The 19,757-nt window shown below is 51.2% G+C and overlaps 1 protein-coding gene across 1 annotated transcript in view; it reads left to right on the top strand.

Moving 5' to 3' along the window:
* NUP210 (nucleoporin 210) overlaps positions 1-19,757 on the top strand; it is a 110,075-nt gene that overhangs the window by 34,651 nt on the left and 55,667 nt on the right. Inside the window, exons 8-14 of the mRNA XM_064274813.1 lie at positions 68-136; positions 1,381-1,487; positions 2,438-2,578; positions 3,528-3,665; positions 4,681-4,836; positions 6,737-6,935; positions 11,792-11,937. Of these exons, the coding sequence (XP_064130883.1) occupies positions 68-136; positions 1,381-1,487; positions 2,438-2,578; positions 3,528-3,665; positions 4,681-4,836; positions 6,737-6,935; positions 11,792-11,937 (956 nt within the window). The remainder of the gene's footprint in view (positions 1-67; positions 137-1,380; positions 1,488-2,437; positions 2,579-3,527; positions 3,666-4,680; positions 4,837-6,736; positions 6,936-11,791; positions 11,938-19,757) is intronic.

Here is a 19,757-nt window from a genome sequence, read left to right as displayed (position 1 = left end):
GGGAGCCAAGCTCAGAACTGCCACTGGGTTGGTTGCTGTCTGTGTGTTCTCTTAACTAAGACCCCAGGTATCCGCATGCAAGGAGCTTCCAGGTTACCCAACAGCACAATTTACGTGGTTGAACCTGGATACTTGGGTGAGTTTTGGCCTTCTGGGTGATCCTGCATGTTGTTCCTTTGTGATGAAATGGTTTAAAAATAATAAGAAAGAAAGAAAGCAACAGGCTGACATAAAACGCTTCACTCTATGGCCGCACCATCACCTGTGAGGCCTGGGGCCATCAGCCCTCTGCACCCACTTGGAGGGCTGACACCTGCCCTTTCCTGTCAGTGTACAGAAACAAGTAGGGGAGGGAGCCAAAGCTGGGCAGGCTGAGGGCTCGGCAGGGCAGAGTGGGGAGGACTTTGTCCAGACCTGACTACTGCTGTGGATATTCAGAGGTGGGAACCAGTGGTCAGCTCAGTTATATAGGAGTACATAAGGTGATTGTGACAGCTGGAAGACACCTTGGTGGGAACGCGGGGGAGGTATTTGGCCAAGAGAGGAGGAAGGATGCTATAGCTGTGAGGACCAGGGAGGCATGGCCAAGGCTTGGAAGCTGCTGGAGACACACTTATCCTCCTGGGTCTCCATGGCAACGCTTTCTTCAGTCTGAGTTGACTCACCTGTTGAGTGCACTGAAGCAATTCAGTCAAGACACTGTTTGACTAGGGGCAGCAGAAACCCATGGCTGGCTTGCTCACTGCCGCCGGAGAGGTTGTTTGGTACAGAACCAAGCTCATCACCTCTGATGATGCAGTGAACTTGGCAGAGTGGCCCTTTGTGCTTTCTTGGTACTTTCCATAAGCTGTGCCGGGCACTGGAGCTCCTGGGGAAGTAAGACATGCTCCTTTCCTTGATTTAGAGGGGCAGGGAACCAGCACGGCCAGGCAGTGGAAACAGCCCGTGTGATGTGGGCTGGGAAGGTACATGGTGTTGTGGGGAAATGGCAGGCAGGCTGGTACAGTGAGGGCCTTGTGTGTGGGCAGAGGGCAGAGACCTGGCCAGACAGGTATACACAGGGAGGGCTTCCAGTGCCAGGAGAGAGTTTAGACTTACCTGTGGACAGGATACAGGGTGATGATCACCTGTGTAGGGTGGTATGTACTCACCATTGATCCCTATGAGCCTGAAAAGTTGGCTCAGGGCTGATGCCTCACCCTGTGTGGCAACTGGGCATTCTCCAAGGAACATGGCCTTGGCTCTGGGCTGTGGAAGCCAGGTGAGAGGGTCTGGGCTCCAGGTCCCCAGCCTCTGTGCTCATGGCAGCTTGGTTCCATCGTCTCCACCTTGCTGCACTGTCACCTGAGTAGTTAGGCTCTGCCGCTTCCCTGTTTGCAGGGTTTACGATTCACCCTGGTGACCGGTGGGTGCTCGAGATAGGTCGCCTGTATGAGGTGACCATCGATGTGTTTGACAAGTCCAGCAACAAGGTCTACTTGTCAGAGGTGAGTGCCTACCTCGGGTCCTGGGGGTGGCGAGTGGGTGCATCTCCTAGAGCTGCTGCCAAGGAGCAGCACCCCACAAGAGCACCAGGGGTCTCCAAGCAGGCAGGTAGAGTTGGGGTTCTTTGCATCCTAGTGGGGCTGCTGGGTCTGTGGGAAACAGGGTTGAGGGCTCATGGAGCCTCACAAGACCCTGTCAGCCTGTGAGTCTGCAGGCTGTGGCCATGCCAGGAGACACGCTCACGGCTGGAGGGAGGAGATGCCTCAAGGGCCAGGGGGCTCTGCCAGCGGCTGCCTTCCCTCTCCTTCAGACTGGAGGTGTCAACGCTGGGAATCCGCTCTGCCCACCCTGCAAAGGCTTGGGGGCACTTGCTGACCCCATTGCTCTGCCTGAGGCAGTCCCGGTGTGACTGTGCTAACCTGCTGGCTATGAAAAGGAGTGTCAGGCACCTAGGAGATGTAGAGGTGTCCCCAGGGGCACGAGTTAGAACCTTGATGCCACTTTTGGGTTGTCTGAGGTTTGAGAAGTAGGCAAGGGTCACCCTTTGGCTTCTTTGCAGACATCATTGCTTCCCTCCTGTTAGTAGACAAATGCTAGGCTGATTGCCGTTTTTTTCAAAGTGAGTTTTAAGGGATTTTGATGTCCTTCCTTTTTTTTTTTTTTTTTGGTGGTTTCCTTGTTGAGACCTCAAGGGCTAAGACAGTTGACAGTAGGGTGAGCACCATGAGGGTCACCAGGACGGGAGCACAAGGCTGGTAAGAGGACGGCCTGGAGGAGCCTGCAGGGAGCCGTCAGCAGAGCACAGTTTTAGTTGATGGGGATACAGCTGTGTGCCCTTCCCCCGGCTGAGCCTGGCCTGGCTGCTGTTCAGGGCCTGCTGCTACTTTCTTGCATCCTGACCTTACCTCTGTCACCCCAGAAGCATCTCTCTCCCACCTGCCTTGCCTTTCAGAACATCCGAATCGAAACCGTCCTTCCTCCTGAGTTCTTTGAGGTGCTGTCGTCCTCCCAGAACGGGTCTTACCATCACATCAGAGCCATAAAGAGGGGCCAGACGACCATCGACGCTGCCCTCACCTCTGTAGTGGACCAGGCACGGTGGCCCCTGCCCTTGCATGCCCCTTGGTCCCCAGCCTACACAACTGGCCTCCACAGGGCAGGAGCCCCAGCCAGCCAGGATGGGGCACTAGGCTGTCAGAGTCCTTGCTCAGCCCTAGTTGAGCTGCCCTCAGTAGTGCCTGGGGCTCCCCGCCCCCTGGACTCCCACTGCACAGGAGGCCTGGGAGGTGTGGGCTCTGGGCTTTGCTGCTTAGACCCTGGGTTGGGGTGCCCCTTTTCCTCATCCCCCTACCCCATAAAAGTCAGCCAGCTCCTCCTAGGATTGGGGGTAGGAACCCTTGCTTTGGGAAAGAAGGTGCTGATCTTGGGGCAACAGTGGACCAGTGTGTACAGCTCCACCCTAACCTGGTATCAGCAGTGTCACTTTGGCTGTTTGGGCTGCTGGGTCCTTCCAGTCCTTTTTTGATATTTAAAAGGCTGATCAGCTTCTGGTTGGAGCCATGTTTTACTGATCAGAGAGTTGGCCCAGAATTTCCCATTTATCTGCCCTGCGTAGAACCTTTCCCAGAGCTGTGAGAAGCATCCAGATGTAGCAGAAAAAGAAAATAATAATCTTGGAACCAGACAGCAGATTTCTACCAAAGTCCACCACTTCATCTGTGGGGAGTTTGGGCGAGTTGCCTTAGCTCTCTGAGCCTCAGTTTCTCCATCTGTAGAGCGGGGGTAATCACGCTCACCTTGCCCGGTGCTGGGAGGAGCCAGGCAGGCAATGTCTGCATGAGTGGCTGTCACAGACACAAGGAGGGCTGCCCATGGAGACCCAGCAGGCCACAGGGTATCTCTTGCCTCCCTTTGCATCCTCCCACAGTCGCAGCACCTTCCTGTGTGACCTGACCCCCAGGGAGGGCAGGGTCAGGTGACTGGGCAAGATGGTGCTGAGGCCCTGGTTGTCATGGTGATTTAGGGGCCTCTTTTCCTTGTAGGACGGAGGGGTCCACACGTTACGGGTGCCTGTGTGGAATCAGCAGGAAGTGGAAATTCACATTCCCATCACCCTCTTCCCAAGCATATTGACATTTCCTTGGCAACCAAAGACAGGTGCCTACCAGTACACAATACAGGTAACCTTGGGAGCCTACCTTTGGGTTCTTTCCTGGGGATATTCCATGGGGTTGGGGCTTTTTGTCTACTCCACTCCTTCTAGTATTACCCGCTGGTGGTCGAAGAGAATTTTACATCAGCAAGCCTTTACACGTTCTGTTTTCTGAGGTCTCTATCACAGCTGTGGATTTTGGTAATTAGGCAAAAAAGAACTAAAAAATAGAGAAAAAACCTCAGTAGAGAAAACCTGAAGCGCAGAATTGACTTCTCCTTATTCTCTCACATTTGTTTCTCTAAAAGATGCTGTTCTGAAAGCAGCACAAACACCCTTAGAGAAAGCTTTGGACTTCAAGGGACAGCATCTCAGCCCCATCGCATGCCACATACTGGTTGTCTTTGGTGTCTGTGTTCCTATGCTCATCAATTCAAATATGCAGGAGCCCTGGGGCCCACATAGCCCCATCCATCCTATGGCCTCCCTGACAGGAACAATGACATGAGTTGCTATTTATCATGTCTTTGAACTGGCACTGCTGTGTGTCACCTTCCTGGCCCCTCTAGGGGTCTGGGGTGGTGACCACTGAGCTAGGAAGGACATGGGCTGCCGTGTACTTAATGGCAGATGACTAAAAGCAGGCACAGGGTTGGGGTGACTGTGCTGGGAGGGAGCATTGTGTCTCTGGTCATGGGACAACTTGATCGTCATCCCATACCTGGTTGTCTGGCAGAAAGTGTTTTCCATACGACCCTAAGCTCTGGGAGGTGCCACAAGGGTCCGAGGCCACTGTGTGCGAAGTGTGTGTGTGTGATAGTCACAAGGTCCTCAGAATATGGGGACCAGAAACTAAGCAGAGTGAAAAAAGGGAGGGGCCAAGGGGGCCTGCAGCCAGATGTTGGGCTAATGCTACCTTTCTCCACGGGATGGGGAGGCACCAGCTTGTGTGTGTGGGCACCTACAATTTTCTCCTACCCTCTGGCTCCCTTCTTCAGAGACCGGGGCAGGCAGGCTGATCTGATGGTGCTTTTCCTCCCCAGGCCCATGGTGGGAGTGGGAACTTCAGCTGGTCTTCGTCAAGCTCTTTGGTTGCCATGGTCACTGTTAAGGGGTTGATGACCACAGGCAGTGACACTGGACTCAGCGTGATCCAGGCACGTGATGTGCAGAACCCGCTACATTTCGGCGAGATGAAGGTATGACCTCAGGGGCCAGGACAGCCCATGGTGGGAACCTCAGAACGGTGGCCTCAACCATCCCCTCTTAACCAACCCTCCGACTTAATTCAGAACCACCTTTTAGTGCTCAGTCTTGTACCTGGTGGTGGGGAGGAGGGTGTTGTCCAGCCCTGCCCTCAAGGAGCTTATGGCCTTACCAGGTAGACGACAGCATACCAGAGAGTTAGGGTCCACCAGATGGGGACTGGCCCAGAAGAGCACCCCAGCATAGCCGGAGTTTGTAGATGGTGGCCAGAGAATGCGTTGGGCACAAGATAATAACAACAGTAATTACAGAAAATTCCCAGAATGGAAAGATATGGGTCTCTAAGTTGGAAAAGCCGCTGAGCATTGGGTTGTAAATTCCCTTTCACAGTGAGACGAAAGCCCCCAGACACCTTTACCCTCATTCCTATTCGGGTACTAAGTGAGGTGCCCTCTGCACCAGATCCGTACACCTGGCCTTTGACCCTGAGTTACGTGGGACCAACTTGCATAGCACTGGCAGGATGTGAGAGTGGTCACCTGCAGCTGAGCCCGTGAGCCCCACCTAGTGACTCCTGACTCTGACTTCAGCTCCTTCTATTACTTTACTTGGGGCCGAAGCTAGAGCCCCATAGTGCATCCAGTCACAGTTCTCTTACGTTATTTGGGCCGTTGATGGACAGGTCATTCTAGTCTTTTTGTTGAGGTAGACACACACATCTCTAGCTAAAGAACGTGAATCTCACGTAAAGACGTATTTAATACAGACTCTTTAGATACAGTGTGATTGTCAAATATTTGGGTAAACTGTGAATAGCTTGCCCACCCCAAGCTTTCCCGGCTCAGTGAACATACCACCTTTCACCTAGTTGCTGTAGCTAAAGCCTGAGGACAGTTGTTTAAGAGGGAGAGCAGTGTAGTGGTTGAAACCTGAATTCTGGCCCATTCGGGTTGAGTTCACACAGACTCCATCATGTTGTAGCTTGGGCGGGTTACTTAACCTCTGAGTGCCAGGTTCTTTATCAGGCCGATGAGGTTGGCCTGCTCAACTAGGGGGGCCGAGAGAACTAGATGAGTGAGTAATGTTCTGAGAACAGAGCCCAGAGTGTGTAAGTTTTGTTTGACGTAAGTATCCGCTCTTGTTGTTATCGTTCTTGTTGCCTCTCTCTCACCCTCTGCAGCCAGTTTATCGGTAAATCCAGTCAGCTCTGCATTCAGGATGTATGTCTCAAATCTGCCCAAGTTCACCCCCCTTCAGTGCTACCACACTTGGTTCAAGCCATCATCATCGCTCACCGGAATTTCCCAACAGCCAGAGTGAGGGGGACACCAAGAGGCTCCCCATCTTACCCAGAGTAAACCGGAGTCCTTCCATGGCCACAGGGCTTGCATGAGCTGGCCCACTGCCTCTCAGACCCCATCTCTTTCTGCTGTCCCCCTGCTCACATCACTCCAGCCACATTGTCCTTCTCTGTGTTCCTCTAACGTGCTGAGCTTGTATGTGCCTCAGGGCTTTCACACAGACTGTTCCTTCTTCTTGGAATGTTTTCCCCCAGGCCTTTGCCAGGCTTCCTCTTTCATGGCTCTCAGGTCTGAGCTCCTCGGCCACCTTCCCAGAGGGGCTCCCCTGACATCTCTGTCTAAAAAGCCCTCACCCCACTCTCTAGCACACACCAGCACCTCACCAAGCTCAGCCTCAGACTGTCAAAAGGGCCGTGAAGAAAATGTATAGTTGGCATGAGGGGTCACTCCATAGGGTCAGGAACTTCCTTAATAGCTGCCTTCTCACTAGCATGTCCTCGGTGCCCAGCACACAGCAGCTCTAGCGAAGTCTGGGAGCAGACCCTTCCTCTCCCGTGGACGCCAACACCCTGCTATGTGCCCTTGTCCGCAGGTGTATGTGATCGAGCCCAGCAGCATGGAGTTCGCCCCGTGCCAGGTGGAGGCGCGAGTGGGCCAGACCCTAGAGCTGCCTCTGAGGATCAGTGGCCTCATGCCAGGTGGTGCCAATGAGGTGGTCACCCTGAGCGACTGCTCCCACTTTGACTTGGTGGTAGAGGTGGAGAACCAGGGTGTGTTCCAGCCACTCCCAGGTAAGCCAGTGCTGCCAGTGGGTGCCAGACAGTGGGATCTGAGAACAGACTGCCTGAGTTCCCAACACAAGCTGCTCTAGAACCCTAAGTAGAGGGCTTGAGGCAGCAGTGGGGGCCACCATGTGGCATTTGTCTTCTTGTCCAGCTCTAGTCTGGTCTGACTCTTGCCATCTTTATGACCTTAGGCAAATCACTTGCTTCTCTGAACCTCAGTTTCCACATCTATAAAATGGGCATTAGAATTATAGGTCAAGGCACTAGGTGCTCAGGAGACACGGTTGGTGGAACTTTTGACTAGTGATAGAATCATAACAGCTTTGTAACCTTCGAAGACTACCTGTTCAGAGCCAGCGAAGCTTCAGCACCCCTGCGGGGTTGTGGTGATAGCATCGGTGGTGGCTGTAGCAGGGGCAGCTGGTTTATTGAGCGTCAGCTCTGCCAGGTGCTGGGGTAAGCACTTTGCTGCATGTGTGACCTCAGTCAGACTTTACAGCCACCGTAGGAGAAGGGACTGTTTGGCCGTGTGTCAGGTAAAGGAACCGAGCCTATGTGGCTTGCCCGGAAGCAGGGGTGCAGATGGGATGCAGGTCCCGTGTGTCTGAGACTGACTCTGTGGCTTTAATCACACAGGACAGGGGCAGGGTGTCCACTCCAATTTACAGATGATGAAAGATGAACAAGGATGAACCACTGAAGATGAGTAAGATTTGGGCAGAGGCTTAGAAGTAACAGAGAATGGCACAGAGGGGCAGCCTGGGCAAGGGCACGAAGGTGGGTGGTTCTCTGGTGTGTGTCTGTGCGTGCATGGGGACTTGGAGCGGCAGAACCTGTCAAATCCTGAGGAGCTTTAAATGTCCAGGCAGTGGGGAGCCACTGAAGGTTATTGAGCAGAGGAGTGACGTGACCCAGGTAGGGTTTAGGAAGCTTAATTGGCAGAGGTGTGTGTAGCATCGCCTGCAGTGTTAACAGCTCTTACACCTGCTGTAGCTGTGATTACTTAGAGAGCTGCTTTAATTTGAAACTGCACAGAGGAAGAAGCCAGCATCTCTGAGAAATCACTGAGCAAACTGCATTCACGTCCTTCCCTGGAGGCACTGCTGTGACTTACGAGCCATCCAGGGAACGGAGCTTTATTAAATTTTAAGTGTTATCAGGAAGGTAGCCATTTAGGATAGAGCAAACGCCAGTGTATGGAGCAAGGGGCAGTGGGCCAGCTCTCCCCTCACGGCCTCCACTGCATGTGTCCTCAAGGGGGACTGGCTGGGGATGCACTTGATGCCTGGGTCAGCTTCCAGGGGTTCCCAGAGAATACTTATCTATTGGTTGTATGATGTCAAGCAAGTTGCCCAACCTCTCTGTGCCGCAGATTGTCCACCTTGTAAAATGGGCTCATAGCCCCAGCTTGTTGCGAGGGTTACACGTGAGCACCGCTCAGCACTGTGGAGGCGCACCACTCAAACTCAAAGGAGTTTGCATTTGAAAGAGTGGCCAGGGCAGGCAAAGGTTCCCTTAGGAAGGTGGCATCAGAATCCCCCTTAGGAAGTATCTTCAGTCTCCCACAGTGTGGTGTATACCTGGCTCTGTGTAGGCTTGTGTTGAGCGCCCATGTTGTATAAAGAACACATACCTTACAAACCTGGCTCCTGGTCAGGGTAGAGGGGCTCACGTTCCCAGAATCCCTGGGCACCAGGTCAAGGTCAGCAGAGTCATGTCTCTGCTGTGACACCCCCATCCCTGGGCACAAGTGACTCAGGGTGCAGAGACAGGTAGGTTTGAGCACCCATAAGGGGTAAGTGGTCTCTCTCTGGCCAGCACATGTTTAAAGAGCCCCCTGAGTTCAAGCCCACATGATGGGGCTCAGACCACAGGCTTAGGAAGGGCTAGGACCAGGGCCCTCAGCAGCTCCAGCCCCAGGCTTTACCCCCCTTTTCTTCCACAGCATCCTCTGCCTGTTCAGGGCTGCACCCTCTTCCCATAGCACTCGCATGTCGGAGTCCCACATCTGCCAGGGTCCCACATCGGTCTCATCCTCCTCTTGGAAAGCCCCTTGGCTTGGGGGTAGTACTGTGAGCCTCTCTTTGGGTGCCCGGGGCTGGACATCTGGTGGACACACCTCTCCTTGCTCTGTCCTGGCCCCTTCTTTGTTCCAGCCTCATCGGCAGGTTTTCAGCCCCCAGTTCCTGGGTACTTTCCCATGCCACAGGACACCAGGTCTCTAACTTTACAGTGCCATGGTCTAGCAAGATGGTGTCAAACCGGACAGGTAGGCAGACACAGGTGTTACGGGGCTGCAGAAGAGGGTATTTAGTCCAGCTTGGGGGTGTCTGAGAAGGCTTCTTAGAGGAAGTCATGTCCAGGCTAAGGCCTGAGGCTGAGACTAGGAGAAAAGAGGGGCAAAGTGTCCTGAGGAGAAGGGACAGTGTATGCAGAGGAGTGTGGCCTGATTGAAGTCCACTGGTCAGCGCAGATGAAGGGTGCTTCCAGGGCAGTGGGGGAAACAGAAAAGCAGTGGTTTAGGGCCAATGAGGGAGTCAGAGCTGTGCACAGAGCCTGGCATCAGGGACCGGGCAGATAGGTCTGTATGCCAGCCGGCCAGGTGGGAGGGGCTGTGCCCCAGGATGCACCTCTGCATCCGGAGGCCCAGGTTTTGCCTTCTCAGGACTCACGTCACCCGGCACCTCTTCGCTGCAGAGGCCACTTTTCAGAAAATTGATGGCCAGACTGGAAGCCAGCAGCGTCCAGACTAGGGCCTGTCATGCTCGTATGTTTTTTCTTGTGTAATTGTGCACACCAGCAGATCCATTTTGCAGAGTTGCTGCTCGTGGGTTTTCAGGAGCTCTTCTCGTGGTCGCTTCACCCCGCCCCCTCCTGGTGGTGGTGGAGGAGGTCTTCTGCGTGTGGCTGCCGCGGCAGTGGCCACTGACAGGGCAGCATGCATTGAAATATATCCCACGTAAGTCAGAGTGTGGGGAAGACTTGTACACAGATATTCACAGCAGCTGTTCATCTGGAAAACAACCAGATGGCCATCAGCCGGTGCATGGATAAACAAACTGGAACACCCACACCGTGGAGTACTACTCAGCAAGGAAAAGGAGCACACTGCTGATCCGTGCAGCAGCATCGATGGGTGGCCCACCTGTGCTGGGTAAACACGGACAGACCCAAAGAGCACATTCTGTTTCTGTGGGGTGTTAGGCGGAACTGAACTTCAGTGAGACAGGAAGTCCATTAGTGGTGGCCAGGGCCTGGGGGAGGGAGGAGAGGGGAGTGACAGCTAATGGCAACCGGGTTTCTTTTTGGGGTGATGAAATGTTCTAAAATCAGATAGATGTGGCAGTTGCACAACTCTGTGAATATACTAGAAACTCCTGAATTGTGCCCTTTGAATGGGCGGATTTTGTGGCATGTGAATTACATTTCTATAGAGCTGTTAAAAAAACTGGAGCCCTGGTGGCACAGTGGTTGAGAGCTCGACTGCTATCCAAAGGGTCAGCGGTTCAAATCCACCAGCCAATCCTTGGAAACCCTATGGGGCAATTCCATTCTGTCTTGTAGGGCTGCTGCCAGTTGAAATCGACTCAACGGCAATGGGTTTTTTTTGTTTGTTTGTTTTATTATAAAAGCCTAGTGTATGGTAGAATAAAATTGGAATGGACCAGTGATTGCCCCTGGGGTTGGGGGTGGCGACTGACCGGAAGGAGCATGAGGGAACTGCCTGGGAAGGCAATCACGCTCTGTGTCTTGCAGTGGGTCTGAGTTCCACAGGTGTCTGCATGTGTCAGAACTCGCTCAGTGGTCTGCTTAAGATTTGTGCATTTCACTGTGTGTGAATCTGACCTTAAAAGAACCATAAACAAATACTGAATATATATGCTAAAGTATTTAGGAATGAAGTATACTGATGTTTGCAAATTATATTCAAATGCATAAAAAATAAGCTGGATGGATGGGTGGATGAAGGGATGGGTGGATACACAATGAGGCAAATAGAGAAAAATGTGAATTGTAGAACCTAGGTGATGGGCGTATGAGCATTCAACTTTTGTCTGCATTTGAAAATTTTCATAATAAAATGTTGCAGAAGAAAACACAATGAGCTGTCACAACACGCCCACCAGAATGGCGTTTTAAAAAAGGTGGAAAATAACAAATATTGGCAAGGACGTAGAGTAGCATTATGAATTGAAACAGCCATTTTGGGAAAAAACATTTGGCCATAACTGATAAAACTCAACATATGGACTCCTGTGACCCAACAGTTCCACTCGTAGGTGTCTACCAAAGAAGTGCCTGAAGGCGTTCATCAAAAGAAACATGGAAAAATGTTCACAGCAGCGATATGTGTCATAGCCCCAGACTGGAAACCACCCAGATGTTTGGCAGTACATTTGCACGATGTAATATATGCAGAAATGCAGGTCAAATAAGGAGGAATCTCACAGATAATATTGAGTGGAAGAAGCCAGATACAAAAGAGCTTATATCCAGTGATTTCATTTCTGTGAACTCAGAAACCATCAAAACTAAGCTTGTGGTGGGAGGTCAGACTGGTGTGGTCCTACGGGGTTAATGACTGGAAGGGCTTATGGAGATTCAAGGGGCTGGTCATACTCCATTTCTTGAGCCAGGTGCTGGGTACATGGGTGTGTTGAGCTTGTAAAAAAATCTTTGTGAGTTGCATACTTTTGATACATACTTTTGGGTGTGTGCATTCTACTTAAATTTTTAAAAAACTAAGTTAAAAAATCTGATGGCATATGTCCTCCAGGATGGGAGAGGGGCTCTCGGCCTCTGTATCTTTCTTCTGCAGAGGGAAGGTGTGGTGGCCATTTGGTTGTCTCTCTTTCTTGCAGGGAGGCTCAAGCCAGGGTCTGAGCACTGCAGCGGTGTCAGGGTGCGAGCCGAGACCCAGGGCTACACCACGCTCCTTGTGAGCTACAAGCACGGCCACATCCACCTGAGTGCCAGGATCACCATTGCCGCCTACCTGCCCCTCAAGGTGAGCTCTTCCCCATCAGCCCTGCCTACCCTTCTCTGACATGAGTCATTCAGTTGCTTTAATTCATATTCAAACCCTGGTTGTTCAAAATAGCTCTTGGAACAGCTCCCGCTCCCAGTGGTTCTCTGGTGCAAGTCAGGAATGTGTAATGGAAAGGGAGAGGGCCTTGGCTTAGCTCCCCTCCATCTCTCCTGACTACAGACTGTGGCTCTCCCTGATAACAAGGAGTGTGGGTTTTGCTGGCCCAAGAAATGCTCCCCGAAGGGTGCTTCTGGTGAAATCTTGAGTTTCTGCAGCTCCCCTTACGGTCCTAGAATGGGGACAAGAGCCCTGAGTGTCTTACATACTTTGGGGCTTCAGTGGCCTGGCTCGGGCCCGAATTCTGCCCTTGCATGACATCAGGAAATCACTTCATGTTCTGAGTCCCTGTTCCCATCTGTGAAGGGAGGCGGTCATGGCGTCATGGACTTCGTGGTTTCCAGCACACAGCTTTTGCTCCAACAGCAGACTCGAGTTTAAAGCAGGCCTGACACTCAACAACTGTGTGACTCTGGCTAATGTACTCTCTTTGTGCCTTGGTTTCCCCATGTGTAAAACAGAGTTGATGCCACTCCTACCTCAGGGTTTGAATGATGATTAGATGAGTGAATGAATGAGAGGGGCTTGGAACAGTGCCTGGTGTGTAGTGAGTGCCCAATAAAGGCTAGCTATTAAAGCATGAACAACAAAATAACCCCCCCTTAGCACGCTCAGAAGGATGGTGGATGTAACTCTGACTTACTGTGTTTGTACAGGGAGCTGTCCACTCTTTGTATTTCCATAGCACCCGGCGTCCACCTCTAGGACAGCTCTCATCCCCCTGTTTTGTCACTACGTTTTTTCCCTGTCACTCATGCCCATTAGAGGCAAACCCAGTGACATTAGGATTTTCATCTTTGAATCTCTAGCCCTGGGCATAGGGCCTGTATAGAGCAGACACCGATCAAGGGTTGTCTGTTTTAGAGTGAATGAGTGAGGAAATGTCCAGGGTTACCTAGCCAGGACTGAGACCTAAGTTTCCCGACTGCCAGACCAAAAATAGCAGGTGCTTATAAATGTCTATCAGGTACGGATTGGCCAGCCCTCCTTCTATGCCTTCATCCATATATTCAACCAGTATTGATGAGTGCCTTCTCTATGTTAGTCCTTGTTCAAGGCCCTAGAGATACAATAGTGCAAAAATAGAAGCCTCAGCCTAGCGCACTGACGTTCTAGCAGAGAAAGAGGTAGAGAGAGACAGCAAACAAACCAAGTAGGTAATGTATTTTGTGTATCTGTGCCATGGTATAGGTAAATTCAAGCGTGGGAGAGTGATAGAGAATACAGAGCAAGGGATAGTAGCAATTTAAAATTAGGTCAGGATCCTCTCAATGAACAGAACACTGGAGGAGGTAAGAGGGGTTAGGGCAGAGTTCAAGAGAGCTGAAATCCCTAAGATGGTGGTAGTCATTCTTGGAACCCCCTGTCACTGCCTTCCACGAGTTGGGGCAGCTCACCAGGGGCCTGGGGAGGAGATTGTCCAAGGCCCTTTGCTGTGCTTGTTCCAGATGACCAGATGGCCTGGGTATTTGACCAGAGCAGCAGAGGCCAATGACTGAGTTCACTGTCTCAAGCTGAGATACAGGGTGAAGATAAGGTGGACATCTCTCCAGTCAGGGTGGCTCCTGATTGAACAAATTATTCAAGAGAGAAAGACGGGTATGGAGCTCTTCTCTCATCTTCCTCTCCTGCCTTAATGTCAGCTAACATCAGATTTATTTGCAAGCAACAAAACCCAAAATGACAATGGCTTAAACGGTAGAGAAGTTTATTTCTGTTTCATATGAGAGGTCTTGAGGTGGGCAGTACAGGGCTAGTGTGGCAGCTCCGTAGTCATCAGGGACCCAGGCTTCTGTCTTTCCCTGCATTATCCTCAATGTTTTCATCCTCCAGGTTGCCTCATGGTTCTGAATGGCTGCTGGAGTTCCAGTCATCACATCCAAATAACAGGAGGGGCAGAGAGGCTCACCTCTCAGTGAGTTAGTTCCCTGACCTTCCCCAGCTGCTTTCCGCTGCATGAGAATAGCCAACTCCTAACCTAGCATTCAAAACCCCAAGAATGATCTGACCCCAGCAGAACAATTTCCTTCTGCATCTCGTTGGCTAGAACTCAGTCTGTTGGCCACACCTAACTATAAGAAAGGCTGGGGAATATTTAGTTGGATAAAATGGGGGTTCTTTCCCTAAGGAGGAAGGGAAGCATGGAAACTGGGAAGGCAACTAGCATCATTGCTACAACCCACATTTGTTGGTCAGTTCATCAGTTCACTCTGCAGATAGTCACCAGTCACTTGGTTGGTGCTAGGCCCAGGCCTGGGAGGCAGGGTCTGGGGGGAAATTCCAGTATGAGCCCTGGAAGGCCACTGGTCTATGGAGATGGAAGACACCCAGACAATTGCAGGGGGCATAGTACAGGCAATGACAGGTTTTGGGAGGACAAGAAGCAGAGAGTCAAGCTACCTGGAGAAGCAGGCCTGGAGTTAGGAAGCGTGGTGTGTGGGGAACTAACTGGTGTGCTTGGGGTGAAACACATGACTGGGAGGGTCTCTGGGGTCAGCGCGTTCTTGGGGTTTTGAATGCTGGAGTAGGAGTTGAATGCTATCACGTAGTAGAGGGCAGCTGGTGAAGGTCAGGGAATGACAACAGCAGACCCACTTGTAAGAGCACCATGGCTGGCAGGAACATGGTTAGGCGTGTCTTGAAAGCATAATATTAAGGGTGGCCTACCTATCCCTGGAGCCCTGGTTGGCATAGTGGTTAAGAGCTATGGTGAGCTACTGCAGCTAACCAAAAGAATGGCAGTTTGAATCCACCAGCTGCCCCCTTGGAAACTCTATGGGGCAGCTTTGCTCTTTCCTGTAGGGTCACTATGAGTCAGAATCGACTCCATGGCAACGGAAATCCATCCCTAGAAAAAAGCCATGCTCCAGATCTTGTGGGGACTGCCCTCCCTAGCCCCCACGGGGATTCTACCATGACTTGGTCTCTTGTGTGCCTGTGACCTGACTCCTCCAGTCGGCCCCCAGTTACTCTTTAGCCATCGTCTGCTGTGGGTGTCTTGAGTGCGCTTGTGTCCTGAAGCTTACTCTTGAGGAGCCTCTAAGTGCCTGGGTCTGGGGGACTCCACCGGGCTCCTTGATTCTGGTGGTCAGGTAGACCATGCACACGGATGCTGGAGGCTTGGAGCCAGCCAGGTGTGGGCGGAGCCTTGGCCACCACTTCCCAGCCCTCTTTGGGGTGAACAGATGCGCAGACTCCGTTTCCTAGACACGTAGGCTGCCAGTGCCAAGGGCCTCTCGGTAACCCAGCCCATCCTCTTTTTGCAAACCAGGAAACAGGCCCAGAGTGGTGCACAGCACCCCCTTGCTAGGTCTTTGCCTGTTTCAGTGTTTGTGCTTTAACATACTCAGTGGCGCCTGTGCAATTCATGAATGTCCTTCTCTGGCTCTGCTGACGACTAACCTGCCTCTTTGGCATAGCGCTCTGTGACACTTTTATGCCTGAGCAGTAAGGGGATTAAGTGTGGAGGTGGTAATCATAGCTCTCCGCTTGTTAACTGTAGGACATGCCGGTGCCTTTGCACAATGATTTTCCTTCAGGCTGGTCACGCAGACAATCTCTAGCAAGGTTTATAATGACCTGCTTTGCCCATAGTGCAGTTTTACTGGCGAGGCAACAAGGTGTGAGTAACAGCAGGGGATTTGTAGTCAGAACAGGCCCAGGCCCACCAGCTGGGGGAACATACCTATCTTTGCTGGGATTCATGTTTCCATCTGTAAAATGGGGATGACAGGGTTGTTGATAACAGGGGCCCATTATTGAGCATGTGCTAGGCATGCATTCAGGGGCTTTCATGCATGTTCCCTTGAAACCCTAGCATAACTCCATGAGGCAGGAGCTATCATTGTACCCATTTTACAGATGCGAGACTGAGGCTTATAGAGGTTCACTTGCTTAAGGTCACACAGCTAGCAAGTGACAACTTCCTTCTAATCATGGGGACAGAGAAGCAGGTAAACACATTAACGTACGTGAAATGATGGCAGGTAGTGACAAGGATGGTGGAGCACGGGAAGGAGTGGTGGGAGATTCTGCTTCAGACCCCTCAGAGGCCACATGGCTGTCCTGAAGGAGAGAGTTCCCGGGGAAACAGCGAAAGGCCCTGAGCGTGCAGAGCGTCTCTATGCCCAGGGTTTGAAAACATCAGGGAAAGGGCCCTTTTGATGTTTTCAGACCCTGAGCATGTAGTTTCAGTGGGGTCCCCATGCTCCTGGGAAGAGTGTCTGTGTGCACACGTGTACATGTGTGCAGAAAGGGGTGCCCGGGAAGGTCGTCACCTGTCTCGAACCCAGGCAGTTGCTCATAGGGTTTAGTGTAACTCCCCAGCCCAGAGAAGCTGAACTCCAGACCTCAGCCACCCTCCCGTTAGTTCTCTCCCACCTGTGAGGCTGTGCATGTCTTAAAGGTGTCACCCAGGTAGAATTCTCGTTTCCATATCCAAGGTGGCAGCTGGCCGGGGCACTGCATCAGGGCCCAGAACTGAGAAGACAGCCATGTGGTTGTCAGTCTGTAGGCAAGGACTGCAGGCTGTTGGCACCTGGGGGATTAGGACCCATCCCCTGTTGGCGGGGGTGGGGGGAAGGAGCTGAACAGAAGGTCAGGGGCTCAAATGAGTGGCCTTGGTCAGGTTAGGCCTTAGTCCCAGTGGATAACTACAGTCACAGGCTAGGAAACTGAGGCAGAAGTCGCATATGTTGGGCCAAAGTGGAAAGAGCAGAAGGAAGCTGACAGTAGGTGGGTGTCTTAGGGTTCTCCAGAAAAACAGAACCAGTGGGTTGGATATATGTGTGTGTGTGTGTGTGTGTGTGTGTAAGGGGGCTTACTTAAGGAATTGGCTCACATGATTTGGAGGTGAGGGAGGCTGGCAAGGCCAAAATCTGTAGTTCAGGCAACATGCTGGAGATTCCTGCAGCTTGTGCCCCCAAATCCATAGGTCAGACAATAAGGAGAATGAGAAAAAGTTCTGCTAAAATACCTATTTATAACGTGGAGGCAGAACACACCCTAGGAAAACTCCCCTCTTCCTCTTAAAGGCCTTCACTGATTGGATGGGGCCCAAGTATATCGTGGAGGGTAATATGCTTTACTTAAGGCCAATTGACTTAACCACACGTAGCTACTCCATAGCAGAGTCTAGATGAGTGTTCAGCCAAACAGCTGGGCACCGTAACCTAGCCAAGTGGGCACAAAAAAGTAACACAAAGGGGGTGGGGGGATGCTTTGGTTCAACCTAGTCCCACCTTATGCCAGCAAGACCCACAGAGGCTCTGAGACTGGACATTTTGCCTCGAACTCAGGGGCTTCAAGATTGCAGGTGAGTGGGTCTTAGGGAACAGGACCTGGCAGTAATCTGTATTTTCTGGTTATTAAACTGTCGGAGATTGACTCATGTATATGTTCAGCCCACTGGCTATCTGAACCAGAAGTAGCCGCTGCCCTTGTGGACTATGGTCTGATACAGGTACGTGAGCACCAACTGGCACCAATGCTGTGCCCATGGCAGACATTGCTAATCAATCCTTGCACCCTCTATTGCTGAGTGCTGACTTAGCCTTGGAATCCAGCTCCACAAATCTTGCCCGTGGCAGCTGTTACTGCTCAATCAGGGTGGTAACTTGAGGTAAAAGATCTGCGATTCTTGGTCTAAAAGATATTGAGAATAATGAGTGGTAAAGGTGTCATTTATTCCAAGAAGAGGGGACTGGTCTGGGCTTGGCCATCCCAACATGGTAATTATCAACCTGATGTTATTAGATCCATTTCTTTTCAGTTTTAGGGTTTGAGTTTTAATTTATTTTTTGAATATGTAAATGTTTATGGGGTTCCAAAGTGAAACCTATATTAAAAGGAATACTCAGAAGTCTCGTTTCTATCACTGTCCCCTTACCCTCTTCCCCCTTGTAGAAAACTATTTGGATTAGTTCCCCGTGTGTCCACTCAGTGTTTCTCTCTGTGTGAATTAGCAAGAATGATAGTACCTTCTTACATTCTTTCATCTCTTACTCAAAAGGTATTGTGTTGTATCTCCTGTTCCACACCTTCTTTCTTAAGAACCCGGAAATCACTCCACGTCTCCGATATTCCATTGTATGGATAGATCATAGTGTACTTAGCCAGTCCCCTATTGAGGACATTTGAACTGTTTCTAAGCTTTTGAATTTTACTAATGCAGTAAGTATCTTCAGGATATGTTCCTAGAAGGGGTATTGCTTGGACAGTGGGTAAATACGTCTATAATTTTGGTAGATTTGGCCACTTTCCCCTCTTTAGGGACTGTACTGTTTTGGAGTCTCACCAGCAGGGTTTAAGAGTACACAGTTCTCCACAGATGTGCCAGCAGAGCATGGGGTCAACCTTTTGGATTTTTACTAATCAGATGACTGAGAAATAATACCTCAGTGCTGTTGTAATTTCTTACTACTTAAAAAAAATTTTTTTTTTCCTTTTTCATGTGATTTTTCATTTCTCATATGGCTGAACTCCTGCTGGGGTTATGGAAGAATGCAGACGTGCCTCACCCTAGTGGGCCCACACCGATCAGCGAGAAGACCCCATACAAGTCATGTCCTTATAGTGCGTTGAGCTCCAAGTGAAAGGGGGACCAGAGGAGGAGTCTTCTGCCTGGGGTGAGGGAGGAAGCAGGGGGTTCCTGGAGGGATTACTGAGCCCGAGGTCTGGTAGGAGTTGCCTGAGTGGAGGGGCAGGGCAGCGGGGCAGCATCAGTGAGGACCCAGAGATGTAAGAGTGGTATGCTGAAGGAAAAGGCCACTTGTCTGAGAGGTGAGGTCAGGGCTGAGGAGCCCAGTCCCAGGATGGAATGAAAGCCATTTCCTGAGGAATTATTTAATGCAGAGGGGACGCGGTAAGGCCCACGTTTTAGGAGAGTGTATCTGGCTGCTCTTGGAGGGTGCAGCGTAGGGGCTAAACTGGAAGAATGCTGCCAAGTGAAGACGTGGCATCACCTCAGTGACCCTGTGGAGCCAGAGGTCAGCCAAGCCCAGCCCAAGTGTCAAGCAGAGGGCTGCAGGCCCCTCAGAGAGACCCCTTCACTGCACCCCAGCTGTGTCTGTGGAGGGAGGGGTCTTCCCGAGGTTCTGTCCCTCCTCCGTCTGCTCTGGGTGGGAACGAGTCCTTTACCACAGCCCTTAAGGATGGCCCTTGTGCCATTTGGGAGGCCCTGGGGCACATTCTGTAAGCCGCAGGATCCCCCAGTACATGGCTACCAGAGGCCTGAGAGCAAACGAGAGCCTTTTTAAAAAGATATTTTCATCCACCCACTGTTTACTTTCAGGACTTAATAATTGTATTTGCCAATTCACTGCTTTATTCGACAAATAATTATTGAGCACCTAAGTATGTGCCAGACCCTGTTCCAGGTGCTAGGGACAAAATGGGCACAAAGGCCTGTCTCAGGGAGCTCAGACATGTATTGCAAACGTATGGAAGACATAGCAGAGTGAAATGAAAAGGCAAAGAAACTACCAGTGATGATGCCGCCAAAGACACCACAGTCTGTGTTTCACTAGGTCGTCTGGTGTATTTCTTTCTAGCATCTTTTAATGGGTTTATAAGACAGTGGGGTTCTGATCAAACTACACACCCAGTTTTGTGTCCTGCATATGCAACTCTGCAAATCCTGCTATAGGGACCTGCAGAACATTCCATGGTGTGAGTATACCACG

Source organism: Loxodonta africana, chromosome 22 (assembly GCF_030014295.1).
Source record: "Loxodonta africana isolate mLoxAfr1 chromosome 22, mLoxAfr1.hap2, whole genome shotgun sequence".
Lineage (NCBI taxonomy): Eukaryota > Metazoa > Chordata > Mammalia > Proboscidea > Elephantidae > Loxodonta > Loxodonta africana.
The sequence above is the reverse complement of the archived record's forward strand: the minus strand, read 5'-3'. Positions and strand labels throughout refer to the sequence as shown.